The sequence below is a fragment of the Bufo bufo genome, chromosome 5 (assembly GCF_905171765.1).
Source record: "Bufo bufo chromosome 5, aBufBuf1.1, whole genome shotgun sequence".
NCBI lineage: Eukaryota > Metazoa > Chordata > Amphibia > Anura > Bufonidae > Bufo > Bufo bufo.
This window is the reverse complement of record NC_053393.1, coordinates 156303267-156317832: the sequence shown is the minus strand read 5'-3', so window position 1 is coordinate 156317832 and position 14566 is coordinate 156303267. Positions and strand designations below refer to the sequence as shown.

The 14566-nt window shown below is 41.0% G+C and overlaps 1 protein-coding gene across 4 annotated transcripts in view; it reads right to left on the bottom strand.

Annotated features, from left to right (window-relative positions):
• Positions 1–14566, bottom strand: part of ZNF521 (zinc finger protein 521) — a 342518-nt gene that overhangs the window by 126108 nt on the left and 201844 nt on the right. For 3 of the 4 annotated variants that reach the window (XM_040432538.1, XM_040432541.1, XM_040432537.1), the window contains one exon: positions 10474–10512. The exons of the other annotated variant lie outside the window; for it this stretch is intronic. In XM_040432538.1, coding sequence (XP_040288472.1) covers positions 10474–10512 — 39 coding nt within the window. The remainder of the gene's footprint in view (positions 1–10473; positions 10513–14566) is intronic. 4 annotated transcript variants of the gene reach the window in all.

The following is a 14566-nucleotide window of genomic DNA, read 5'->3' as shown; positions in this document are numbered from 1 at the left end:
CACTTCATGTTGTTCTGGGCCTCCGTCAATACGTTTATAGAGCTGCATAAGCAACAATGAAAGATATTACAGCAGCCAAGGGAACAACACTCGGACAGGGCCTGACTTTTATTATTCAGGTATGTGTATACATAGGCAAAGCGGTATAAACTAGTACATGCTAACTGTATAAGAATAGTATATGATACCCGTCTTCAGTGACAGCAGTGCTGCTACTCTATGGAATTTAATTCAAAGAGGTTGTCTACTTTCTGCATATGTTTTAGAAATACAGAACACTACACTAACGTAAAATGGAATAAAAGCCATTATATAACTTCAGGGCTTATCATCGTGAAGCCCCCATCTCTCCTGGTGCCCATGGGTACTGATGTAAAGAAGCTGCGATGTCTATAACTTTCTACAGCATTCACTGCTGGACCAGATTTAGGATGTCCATAGCTTCCACCTTAATCCCTGTGATGGCGCTGAGCGCTTTCAGCACCTGCGCAGCAGAGGACAAAGCCACCATCTTTGAAAGCTGTGGATTCCATGCACTGTTCCTCCTCCTTTGCCATTGCGACCGGGTGTACTTCTCTTCCTTATTGTTCACCTGCAAAAGTAGATATAGCTAAACAGGAAGAAAATGGAGTGCGTCTGGTTGTGACGTCAGAGGAAGAGCTCAAAGCCAGTCGGACAGGCACGTGATCCCATTGCACGTGATTGCAAAATCGGCAGAGTGACTGAAAGGTAACTTCTGCTCAAAGTGTCTTTTCTCCATGGGTAGGCTTTTTAGGTACATTCCCAGAGAACCCCCTTAAGCATGCCTATATAATGTATTCTTTACACTAGTAAGTGAACAGCAATCTCCTTCAATGAGCTCTGCTTATCTGAATGTGAACGCAAAGAAAAAAAAAATTATAATAGAACAAATTCCAAGTTCCTTTCTAATGATTCCAGCAACTGGCTGGGATGTGCTGCGTTCTGTGGTGAAATGAGAATGCCGGAATCTCTGTGCCAGAAATCATCAATTGTATTACAGTTCAATGCCATCTGTAGTTCAGGATACATCTCTTCAACAATAAAAAATGTACAGTTAGCATTTTAACGCACCGGACAGATGTATCGCTGCAGCAAATATTTTACATGCGACCGGAACCAAGGTTATGACTGTAGGACGGGGCAGACAATAGGTGTGATATTATAGCCGAACGCTCTAGCCAGTAGCTCGTTTTTGTTACTTTTGATAACGATTCCAGCGTACTGAGTCCAAAGTAGTCTCCTGCACGTCTATTTCCCCTCTCCAGACTTTCAATGTTAACCCAGTGATTTACTGCTCTGCATTATGAGCAATTCACCTGCTTTGGGTGTCCCTGCGGTCTGCTACTCAGGGGAGGGAGATGTGGAATAAAAAGTTCCACATATGGTGAAGTCAAGCTGCTTGGAGCCTGCAGAGTGTCTGCTATGGGGATAGCTGTTCCTGAAAGCCCCAGCTGGTACTTGGAAGAGATTCTGCATTACTACACCTCAGTGCCTGCCTGGTTCCCTTCGGAAACTGTTGGCTCCTCATACAACAGCCATTTTCGATCTCTTCAACCCTTTTCTACCGGTTCTGTATCCAACTGAACAGTTGGTCCTCTACTGCTGGATAATCAAATTCTTCCATCTGGCCCTATCCCTGTGGAACTGAAAAGGTGTATATGTGCACCCGGTCCCCATCACATACCAGGAGAGGCTCTGACACGCTGACAAAAAGCATTCAGCAAAGCAAAAAGAGAAAAATCATGTTATAACCATAGGACTTTTAAATGTCTCCGTAAAAACACGAAGCAGAAAACTTTTCTTCTGCTTTTTACAATCCATTACTAGCAATGAGCACAATCTGCGATGATATACTGAAAATGCAGCTTTCAAAAAAAAAAATATTATAAAAAAATGAGGCAGCGTTTTCAGATATGAAGATAGAACAAAGCATCCTCGTTTCTTTCCAATCTTAGATATCTTTCCAATCTTAGAAATCTTAACATTAACAAGGAAGATTTATGCAATTCACAGTTGGCATTAAAAGAATGCAGTAGACATACAGATGGTAAATGAACCATAAAAAATATATCATGTAATGCTGCACATCTCAATAGATAATACAGAATACAGCACACAATTCTGTGAGGTTGGGCTATATAACAGCAAAAAAAAAAAAAAAGGATATGCAATTCAGGATGAACTAGTAAGTTAACGTCTCACCATCTCTGTCACCTAGTCCGTGACCTTGAGATAAGTAGACGGGCAAATTGTATCTCCTCTGAGCATATTAATTACAGAGCTGCAATTCCCAGTATTTGCGGGGGCTTACAGATGCAAAATTATAAATTCTGATAGGAGAAGTCTGAAAGGTCATGTTTTTTCGTTAAAGCCAACTAGGAATGAAAGCTGCTTCAGAAAATCCACTGAAGAATGCCTTGAGAAATAAAAACATTTATAGGGTCATTTATCAAACCGGCAGTAAGCAACACGCGACATACTCAGGGAAACAACGGGGTCAGAAAATATCCCTGCATTATGTTTGTTTAATAGTGTTACATCCTACATGCTGACATCCTGACACTGCAGAGCTGGAATTATAATTCTACACTTCAGTCTACATCATTGCAGTTCATGTGGAGCTCATGGATTCAACGGTATTGTGGGGGGTGGGGGGGGGGGGAGTGCCTGAAAAAAAAACCCAGTATATGTTAGCCATCAGTACACTTTAAAAGTGTACTTACGTAATAAAATGAATGAGGTTGATTGGATATTTACTTAATTTTTCTTTTTCAAGAAAAAGGCTTCTCATGGTGTAATAAGCTGCCACTTCCTGCATGTTGATAGCGTCCAGGAAGTCCGGTGACCGATAGGGGACTGTGAAACATTGGAATGAGAGCAGCGTGGGACCAATAATGGTCATGTGAGATATTTTATTATTTTCCACCATGTGGAGCATTTTTCTTTTCTTTTTTTTCACCCCTTCTTAACACAGTTTTCTGTTTCGTCGCATAGCAGTATGTTTTTCTTTGCATTGTCATATTCTGACCCCCCATAACTTTTTATATTTACGTCTACGGTGCTTGTGAGGGCTAATTTTTTTGCACATCAATCTGTCGTTTTTACGGATACCATTTTGGAGTGTAATTTTATATAAATTTTTATTGAAATTGTGGGGGGAGGTGAGGGGACCAAAAAATTGCATATCCCCATGTTGCGCTGTTCACCATACGGGATAAACACTTTTATATTTTAATGGGTTGGTAATTTGGGTGATTTGAATTTTTCTATTTTTAAAATATTTTAAAAACTTTTTTTTCCACTTTTTTAATCTTATTTTTAGTTCTCCTAGGGGACTTTAACATGTAATCATCTGATTGCTCCTTCCATAGACTGCAATTATTTACCATAGCACCCTATGGCAGATTCAGTGTGTTCCTTTCAAATCCTGCCACAGGCCTTCAGAAGGCCCAAAACTGCAATTGCATCCAAGCAGCTCCCGTGATCTCATTGGGGGAGAACCGTTTGGTCACTGGGAGTGCATTGCATCTGAGGGGTTAAAAGTCCATGATACGCGTTATTGCTGAACACGGACTCGGCCACCTAGTGCCTGCTGTTGTAAACATCAGTAAAAAAAAAGTATACGAACTGAAAACCCCTTTAAGGGCGGGTTCGCATTGGCATTATGGAATTCCGTTATAGGTTCCTTTGTAACACACACATTGTTCCACAGCATTCTAGGATGTCTTCTAGACCATTAACAATGTGTTTGTCATCAACATTGTTGACTAATTCCAGTGACAACCAAGGATAACTATAATATATTGTCTGTACAGTATAATTAATGCAATGTATTCACATTTTATTGCTTAGCTTTATGTACAATAAGCGTAAGCCTCTCTCAAAACTTCACAGAAATACTGCAATGGCTGTAAATGAATTTGTGTGCATTTAAAACCATTTCTTTTTCCTGTCAGTTAAAACCAGATATTGACACATAAACTTTTTTTTTCTAAACTGTTTTTATTTTTGAAAGGTGGACCGGATTCTCATGTTCCTTATTGCATACATTATGGGCATATCATTAAATGCTTTCCACATTGGTAAAATATGAGAAATAAAGTGTGCGTCAATAATCTGTATAGAAAAAATATTATTCACCGTGTGTTCTATTTTTTTGGTGAGGTAGCACTGTGGTTGTTCTAAGGTCAGATCAATTCTGTTATGTTCTAGGTAACACTGTTTATCTAGACTTAAAGGGGAGTTCCTTGCTCTCAATATAATTCATCTCAACAAGATAAGTCTACTGGGTTACTTATACTTGAAACCGCAGTTGCGTTTTTGTTGGAAAGCATTTAATGATATGTCCATGATGTATGCAATAAGGAACATGAGAATCCGGTCCACCTTTTAATCAACTCCAATTGGTAATTTGGTCACACCCCCAACAGGGTTATAAAAAGACGCATCCATCTGGAATAATGTTAGGAGCCACTGATGAAGAAGCAGTCAGCTTCGAAAAGCGTCTGGCCGATTACGTTATCCCTGAGGAACTTTGCTACCTAATGCAAATATTGTGACCAAGCACATACAAGCTGGTAACAGCGCGCTAAAAACAATTCGAACCCCAGCACACAACTGATCACGTGGGACGCCACGTGACCCGCCGGATTACACGTGACCTGCTACGCGGAAGTGACTCGCAGACTGCGAGACAAACCTCCGGCTCAGACAGCGGAGATAGCCACAGCACGCTGATCCATGACGGTAGGAGAAGACGCCGAGGATACGGTAGACTTGCACTAACTTTTGAACTTTGCGAGACAAGGAGGAATATCTGTTGAACCATATACTATACCTAATGTAGGTGCCTAACTGCTAATATCAACATTCAAACAGATCCATTTAGACACATTGGATCACAGCAGACTAATTAACCCAATTCTGTCATGAATATCTGACAACTTGATTCATCTTATCTCCCACTTTTACAGTTAAGTGGCTTGATACAACCTCCTTACAAAGGAGGCCTATTGGGGTACAATAGAGGAACTGAATCGACATTTTACCAATATCCTATGTTCGCAGGAGTTTGCAGGACTACAAAATCCTTTATATCCTGTAGTCCCATTTGAACTATTTTTTACAGTTTTTCTGAACTATTTTTTTACAATTTTTCTGTTTTATTATTTGTTTTGATACTCTGTGTGAACATTTGCTATATCCAAACAGACCACTTGACTGCTCCCACAGACGCAGCCCGAAATCAATTAGACAGGCCCTGTATGGCAAATATGTATTTGAGGTTTTTAATATATATGTTTTTTATATACATGCTCCTTTTCATATATATGTCTCTATTTACAAACCTATTTTACAATTTTGAGGTATACCAACTTTTAAACTTTTTACTATGAATATGATAACAATTAAATACTAACTTTCTACTAACAGTTCCGGGTGATAGAGTGCCTGTTCCACTATAAAAAGATCAAATTTTAACCCCTGAAAGGACTGTGGGGCAGTCCTGGCACATGAGCACCTAGGTCCACTAGTTGAGTGGGGTGAGCCACTACCTATAAATTATATTGCTCTTTTTTATATGTGTTACTCTACAAAACAACAGCCTCACAAATATCCAGACAACAGGACATATAATCCCTCATTCAGGATAACAGTTCTATCACTGGATTCTTTCTGGAGTCTGAACCTAATAACTGTGCTCAAATGGGAGCAGTGAGAGTTTCCCATAGCAATGATTAAACTTGGGGCCCTGTCAGGTACTGGTTGACACTACCACATACCTAACCACCTTGAACATGGGTAATTGGTATGTCTTGGCACCTAATGTCCTCTCCATGATCCTTGAATTGATTCCCTCCTCTTGTTTTCTAATCTTGGTCAACCAATAAAATAAGTAATATGGCCACTCAACGCTAGGCCCCTCATTTCAGGAGCCCTATAGCAGTTTTACTTGCTGCCTTGATTATATGTGCGTCATTACATATGAGTGCTTTGATCAATCATTGATTATTTATTAATTCTAAAATGAGTAGAGTCATTAAATACTATAGGAATTTTTATGCAGGCAACTTGCTATGGGGCTCCTGGAATGAGGAAGCTAGCCTTGACTGGCCATATTGAAGATTCATTTAGAGCACATTAATGCATAAAAGTGACCAAGCTTCAAGGGCTGGCTCCCCAATCCTTTGTTCCTAAAGCTTTGGCTGCTCCGCTAGGCTCCCTGGATGTAAACTTCCCCTTTGATACCGCTGCAGCCAATAACTGGCCGCAGCGGTGACCTGCTCCCCTTGCATCAGGACAAATGGTCAAGTGACACAAGGGAAACAGGTCACCGCTGTGGCCAGAAATTGGCTTTAGAGGCATCAAACAGGAAATTCCCTTCCCCCCGCAAAAGGTACACAACCCCTTTAAGCCATAAAAGTGGTTATTTATTGCCAGAACAGCATTGATTATCGTTTTGTTTTCATGGCATTTAACATCAAGCAGTGTAAAAACATGAGCACCAATCTCACTCCTTTCACTGGTTCTGTGGTATAGACATTTCAGACTAAACTCTAAATGAGGAACCATTACAAGTCATTAAGCTTAAACTCAATAGCACTGTAAGCCTCTTTGAAAAAAAAAAATCCCCCTTGTACAAATGCGTGCCAGTCTATTATGTCAGAATCAATTAGTTTTATTCATTAAGCCTTTATTTATTAACATAATACCCTGTATGCAGCAATTGCTATTAGGACTAAACACGGTGGCTCAGTGGTTAGCACTGGTGCCTTGCAGCGCTGGGGTCCTAGATTCAAATCCGACCAAGGACAACATCTGCATGGAGTTTGTATGTTCTACAGTATCTACTGTAGAGTACAAGTAAATATAGAAGACCTATACAACTTAAAGGAGTTGTTCAGAATTAGAATACAAGTCTGTATTTTGTTTAGAAACAGTGCCACCCTTGTCAATGGACTGTGTCTCATACTGTATCTTATCCTCATTACAGTGAATAGGGATGAGCAGCAACACCAGGCACAGACAATGGAGAAGAGTGGAGCCGTTTCTGTAGAAAAAAACAAAAAACGTATTTTCTTTTTCTGATTCTGGACATCCCCTTTAACAGATTAGATACAATGGCAGACACTCCTGTTGATTCCAGCGTAATTTGCCGCCAATTTATCATGAATCCCCCCCCCCGCCCCTACTTATCTTCTGATGGAAGATGTTGGGGTAAATGAGGATGGTGCATGCTGGATTTCAACACGTACAATCCTTTCTGCCGTTGACAGATAAGCCACTGATAATATATTTTGGTGACATCCACTTTAAACATAATTTTCTTTAATATCAAGATAAATATTATTTTATGTTGTAACATGATAAATGCAATTTAAAAACATATTCTGATATGTCATAGTGACACATCAGAAGTTTTGATAGGTGAGGGTCCGGGTGCTGCAACCCCCACTGACCACTGGAACATAGGGACAGAAGTGTTCATCTGAATGATGTGCCCCTGTACAATTGGCTGACGTGTTTCATCCCTCCTGCTCCCTTTGTTCTAATAACAGTGAAAGTCTCAGGACATGGACCCTCACCATTCAAAACTTCTGAAATGTTACAGAAGTTCTTTTGGAACTAAAGTAATCTTTAAAGGGTTTCTGTCACCCTGCAAAACTCATATTTTTTTTTTTGGATAGTTAGATTGCTCATAGTGCGATATTATACAGAATATAATGCTCTTACTTACTTTCATGCGGCCGATTCTTTATAAAACAAACTTTTATAATATGTAAATGAGGGCTCTACCAGCAAGTAGGGCGTCTACTTGCTGGTAGCTGCTGCAGAAATCCGCCCCCTCGCCGTGTTGATTGACAGGGCCAGCCGTGATCTCCTCCTCCGGCCGGCCCTGTCAGTAATTCAAAAATCGCGCGCCTCGCGTCATTCGGCGAGGCGCTCTGAGATGAGGAGGCTCGTATCCTCAGCACTCCCTCAGTGCGCCTGCGCCGATGACATCACCGAAAGAGAAGACGTCATCGGCGCAGGCTGAATGACGCGAGGCGCGCGATTTTTGAATTACTGACAGGGCCGGCCGGAGGAGGAGATCACGGCTGGCCCTGTCAATCAACACGGCGAGGGGGCGGATTTCTGCAGCAGCTACCAGCAAGTAGACGCCCTACTTGCTGGTAGAGCCCTCATTTACATATTATAAAAGTTCGTTTTATAAAGAATCGGCCGCATGAAAGTAAGTAAGAGCATTATATTCTGCTATATCGCACTATGAGCAATCTAACTATCCAAAAAAAAAAATATGAGTTTTGCAGGGTGACAGAAACCCTTTAAATAAATCACTAAACCTATAAAAAAATAAAATAAAAAAAACAAACAAGTGTACAGTAGTTGTCCTCAGTGTCAGTCTGCAGCATTTTCTACATGTTCCTGAAATAAAGTATTTTAGAAATTCTGGGCTCGACAAATTTTTCTCCTTTTGCAAACTGGGCTCGACAAATTTTTCTCTTTTTGCGCTACTGCACACAGTGCAGAGGGGGGGCTGTTGTCTTACAGTCATCTAGCCACAGGACACTGAGGAGTAGAAGGGGGACGTAGCTGTTATGAAGCGGGCTCTTGTTTAACGAAATACGTTGTTTTGATACTAATATAAACTAATATTAGAAGACACCAGAATAGTAACCTGCAGATATTTTTTTTTCATGGCTGAGCTCATAGGACACACATAGAAGAGATTTCTTTATATATTTCTGTTTTATTGTAATATTAGACAAAAGCTGATCAAAGAGAAGAAGGACATGAGGGGAGGAATTGCTGGGATCTTCTTGAGCATTTTCAGTTTAGTGTTTCTTAAGTACCACTATTCTTATTTCTTTCATTTCTCCTGGCCACAAGCCTCCAAAATATTAGCTTTATATAATATACATACCCCTCAACATTGAAATTTCAACACCATGCAGTCATGGAATTATGGAAATCATAGGATAGGTATGTTGATGATATGCAAATGCTAAAAAATGGAAACAAAATATTGAAAGCATCTTGATTTAAATAAGTATAGCGTATGAGCGCTATGCGCAGAAATACATGCACTTACACGCCTTGGCATGCTATGAATGAGGCTCTTAATGGTTGTCTGAGAAATGTTCTGCCAAGCTGAATATACTTGGGCAACTCATCGAGATCCGCTGCTGGCAGCTCCCTTTTCAATTGTCCAACAATGATGCCCCAGATGTGTTCGATCGGAGACACGTCCTGAGAAGCTTCAGGCCATGGTAGAACATTTAGGTCAGGCAGGCTGCTCATAGTAGCATGAGCGACATGTGGCCAAGCATTGTCCTGTTAAAAAATTGCTCCTGGGACACTTCGATAAACTGTACCACTGGTTCCATGACCAAATCGTTTCAACGCTGAGCTGAAATGATTACATGTGTTTGGCTGCTGTACAATGTACCGCGCCACACCATGTGAAGGGCTCTTCATAACGTTGTCCAAGTGGTCTCCAGACCAATCTGTGGCTATAATTGTGCCCAAAAAAAAACAAGACTCATCACTGAAGGGGACAGACAGCCATACTAGCCTTCATTGCTGTCTTGCTGTGCACCATAATAGCCTTTGAGAGCGGTGGTGTGAGGTCAGTGAAACACCTGTAGCTTAATGTCTGGCTCGTAGCTCAACGTCGTGCAAACACCTTCTGATGGTTTGTGTGAACAATGTTTGCCAATCTAGGCTTGGGATGTGACATGCAGTTTCACTTGCAGTACAGAATGGATCACTGTGCACCATTCTTCTAATCAGACAATCTGTCTGTGCAGAGTGTCGCCTCTGTGCACTTCTTGCTGTCATTCTAGTTCATTGGTGTTCTCCCAACCACAAGGACATGCAACGCTAAACATTGCTGACATCTCGGCCTAGCCATGTAGCAATGTAAACCAAGGTCCAGCAATAACTGGTACATCGATGAACAGGAGGCATCACACAATCTCCCACACAACTTAATCCAATTTTTGAGCTTTCATTTGGCTGAAAAACTTTTTGCTGTTTGGCGCAGGCAGAATCCAGAATTCTTCAGCCAGACCGTTTCTGTACCATACTTCACCAAACACTGAGGCGAAGGTGCAGGCGCGAGACTTTGGAGATACTGTAGGCGTGATTATGTCTTCACTACCTGGCCCTGTCAGTCAAAGTGGTGAGTGAGGAGAGTGAGCGGAGCCTCTGGGTAAACATGGTGCAACGGTAATGCCCACATTGCACCCAAGACTAATTTGCATATTATCATTAAAACACTGTTTTCTCTGCAATGTGAAAACTGAGTGAGATGGGACCAACACCATTAGATTCAGCTGACAAGGGCTCATCCTATTGAGGTATTTAGTGACAGATTCCCTTTAATGTTTATGGATGAAATATACTGAATGTGTCAGTAGTATAACAATAAAAAAGGTAAATAGTTACTGTTACTTGGCTGTATCTTGTCTTCAGAATAAACTGTACCTATAATTTTGAGGAGAAAGGGTGAAAAGAATATAATCACAAGCCATAATAATCATTGATGAACTTTAATATTGTCTAAGAGCGCATAAAAGAAGTAGGGAATTGTATAGGCAGTAGCAGGAGTGTACAAGGATCCCATAGGACCCCATATTAAAGCTTAGTATGTGCTCCCCTGCCCCACTAATTTCCCAGTACATGTGTGTCAAACACTCCTAGGCAATGCAGAAAACAAGGTGCAAAGCCCTAGATTTCCGAAAAATGTGCAATCTTTTTTTATTAAGCAGTAGTAAGGCTACTTTCACACTAGTGTTAATAATTTCCAGTATTGAGATTCGTTATAGGGTCTCAATACCGGAAAAAACGCATCAGTTTTGTCCCCATTCATTGTCAATGGGGACAAAACATAACTAACCAGAATGGAATGCTCAAAAATGTATTCTGTTGCGTTCTCATACCGGAGAGCAATGCTGCGGTTTCCTTTTCGTCCTGGGATGCGGAGCAAAACGGATCCGTCATGACCCACAATGCAAGTCAATAGGGACAGATCCGTTTTCTCTGACACAATAGAAAACGGATCCGTCCTCCATTGACTTTCAGTGGAGTTCATGACGGATCTGTCTCGGCAATGTTAAAGATAATACAACCGGATCCGTTCAGAACGGATGCAGATGGTTGTATTATCAGTAACGGAAGCGTTTTTGCTGAACCCTGCCGGATCCAGCAAAAACACTAGTGTGAAAGTAGCCCAAGTTTAATTAAAAAAATGGCCTTACCCATTTTATGTCAGAAAAAGTGGATCTGGTGCTTCAGAAATATGGCACTCATTCTGACCACCATATTTCTGGTTTAAATACGCTGATAAATTTCCTGCTTCATTTCACATATTACAGAGCTGTCTGCCTGCAGCCACCACTAGAGGCACTTTGTGCATAGGAGTTTATATGGTTATAGGGGCGTAGCTATAGGGGGTGCAGAGGTGGCAGTAGCTACCAGGCCCAGGAGCCTGAGGCGGCCCAAAGACCCTTGTGCCGCATAAGCAGATACCGGCATTATAGAAAGTACATACTGGTCAAGTTCCCTGTCTGTGAGCACTGAGTGAAGAGGGGCACAAGCTGACCTCTTGCACCAGGGCACATGAGCCTTTAGCTACGCACCTGTATGGTTGCCATTGTCTGCAATGGAAGTGTAATCATCTCTTTACACTGAGCTCTCCGTAGTGGTGGCTGCATGAAAATGCAATATTTTCACATCGGGAACAGAAGAAGGAGTTCAGCATCGGGCCTCTCCTTCCCCCAATCCCCATAGCAGTTGCGTGGTCTGCCTCTGTTGAAGGTACACCACTCGGCAGCAATACCATAATATCAATAATACGTTGTTCTCAAAAAAAGAGAACAATAGAGCCAGTTACGATAAGTTTTGCTCGGCAAGCCATCTAAGTCAGTTTACAGCAATCTCTAGTCTGCAAACAGTAAGCAGACTACAGTCTTATTGCTTTATTTTGTAAAAATTCATTCAAACATCCAAAGGAACCTGTTAACACTATTACATGAGATATTAGGCAAGTGCATAAAATAGTCCTCGTGCACATTCATCCCGGTATCAAGTATTGCTTTCTGCAAAGTGTCTCCTTTAGGTCGGATGGTCAGACATCAAGCTTCACCTAGCTCATTTATCCTAGATGTTATAAATGGCTTGAGGTTATTTACAGCTCGACAGTACAAAGCCTCACAAGAATAAACAGAGATTTTCATTAATTTGACTCCTATGCAATTTTAGATCTCCCATTCTGTGGAAGCACTGTTAGTGAACGGCCCCATTACAGCTTAATGGACGTTGTTAATTCCTAAAGAGTCTTAATTTCAGATTTTTAATCACCCCTTAACTATTCAATTAAATTTCAATAAAATGTTAAGTACTTACACTAGCCTACCCATTTTTCGTCGTAAAATAGTTTTCACATTAATACTGATAGGGAATGGTGTGAATGGAAGGAGGTTAATAAAATGAAAGTATTCTATACCGCAGTCCTGCTGGACACATAACAAACCGTCAAACATATCAAACACAGAAAATATTTATCATTTCTAAGTACATACCATACCGTACATTTGCAAATGTGAGTCATAGAAGGTAAGCCCATCTGCTTTACCATTTTCTCCTCACTTCTGAAGTAAACGTGTAAAGCATCCATTCCGCATATGTGTACAAAATTCATCCTTTTTTCAAACAACGCATATGCCGCCATTAAAGTTCACATGCAACCCACACCCATCTGTAATACAGCAAATTTTAGCTACCGCGATACAACCACATAACCCTGGCCAGACAGGACTTACATTTCCATAAGTTCTTATGAGATTGTAAAGTCGTCAATACATTTTAGGCTACATGCACACGCCCGTATGCGTTTTTCATTTTTTGCAGGGCTACAGAACGGACATACCGATGCGTATAGCACACGGTGTGCTGTCAGCATTTTTTGCGGACCCATTGAAATGAATGGGTCCTCATCCAATCTGCAAAAAAAAACGGAATGGACACGGAAACAAAATACGTTCGTGTGCATGAGGCCTTAGATTGCTGTCAGCCAAACGCTCTTTCCCAAGCTCTTGCACACCAAAGTTTTTTTTTTCTGTTTACATTCCGTTTTTTGCGTTCCTTATACGGAACCATTCATTTCAATGGATCCTCAAAAAAAACGGAAGGTACTCCGTATGCCTTCCATTTCCGTATTTCCATTTCGTTCAAGGATAGAACATGTCCTATTATTGCCCGCAAATAACGTTCTGTGGCTCCATTCAAGTCAATGGGTCCGCAAAAAAAATGGAATGCATACGGAATGCATCCGTATGTCTTCCGTAACCATTCTTTTTTTGCGGAACCATCTATTGAAAATTTTATGCCCAGCCCAATTATTTTATGTACTTACTGTTTAAACATTATTGTATGCTTCCGTTTCCGATGCGCAAAAACGGATCACAAACCGAACCAAGTGGAAAAACGGAACGGCAAAACGGAACGGAAACACTACTGAAACAAAAAACTGAACAACCGATCCGTTAAAAACGGACCGCAAAATACTAAAAAAGCCATACGGTAGTGTGCAAGAGGACTTACACACATGCATGCTCTCACGTGTTCTGAATGCGGACAGATGCTGCTAGACATCCCTGGGCCAGCTTATCTTCTGAGAACATAAAGATTGGGCATGCAGGAATCCAATAGCTCAATCCATTCTTACTCAACATCTGCACTGCGGGAAGGCTGGGAGGTCCCAAATACGCATTAGAAAAAGGCGCAGCACAAATCAGATTTACTATTTTTACTGACTTAGTGGAGAAGACCTACTTCACAAGGCTCCTGCAGCTCTTGTAGGGTAGAGACTAAAATAAAGACTACGGGGGAGACATCAAAAGTGGTGTAAAGGAAAACTGGCTTAGTTGCTCATAGCAACCAAATTCCACCTTTCATTTTTCAGACCTCCTTTGGAAAATGAAAGGTGGAATCTGAATGGTTGCTACAGTTGAAAAAAGACAAACGTCCATCAAGTTCAACCAAGGATGATACTGTAGGTCGGAACGCGAATCCCAGAAGGAAGTAAGACTCAGATTTCTACATGTTTTCATAAGCATTAATGTTTTTTACTTTTAAGAATTCGTCTAAACCCTTTTTAAAACTGTCTACTGTTCCTGCTGTGACCACATCCTGAGGAAGTCTATTCCACAGATTCACAGTTCTTACAGTAAAGAAGCTTTGACGCTTCCGGAGACTGAAATTTTTCCTCTCCAATCAGAGGCAGTGCCCCCTTGTCTTTTGAGCGCATTTTACATGGAACAGTTTTTCACCATATTTTTTGTATGGCCCATTTATATATTTGTATAGGTTAATCATGTCCCCCTTAGACGTCTCTTCTCAAGACTAAATAAATTCAATTCTTTTAATCTTTCTTCATAACTAAGACCCTCCATTCCCCTTATCAGTTTAGTTGTTCTCCTCTGTACTTTTTACAGCTGCAGTGCGACCTTTCTATGGACTGGTGCCCAGAACTGAACTG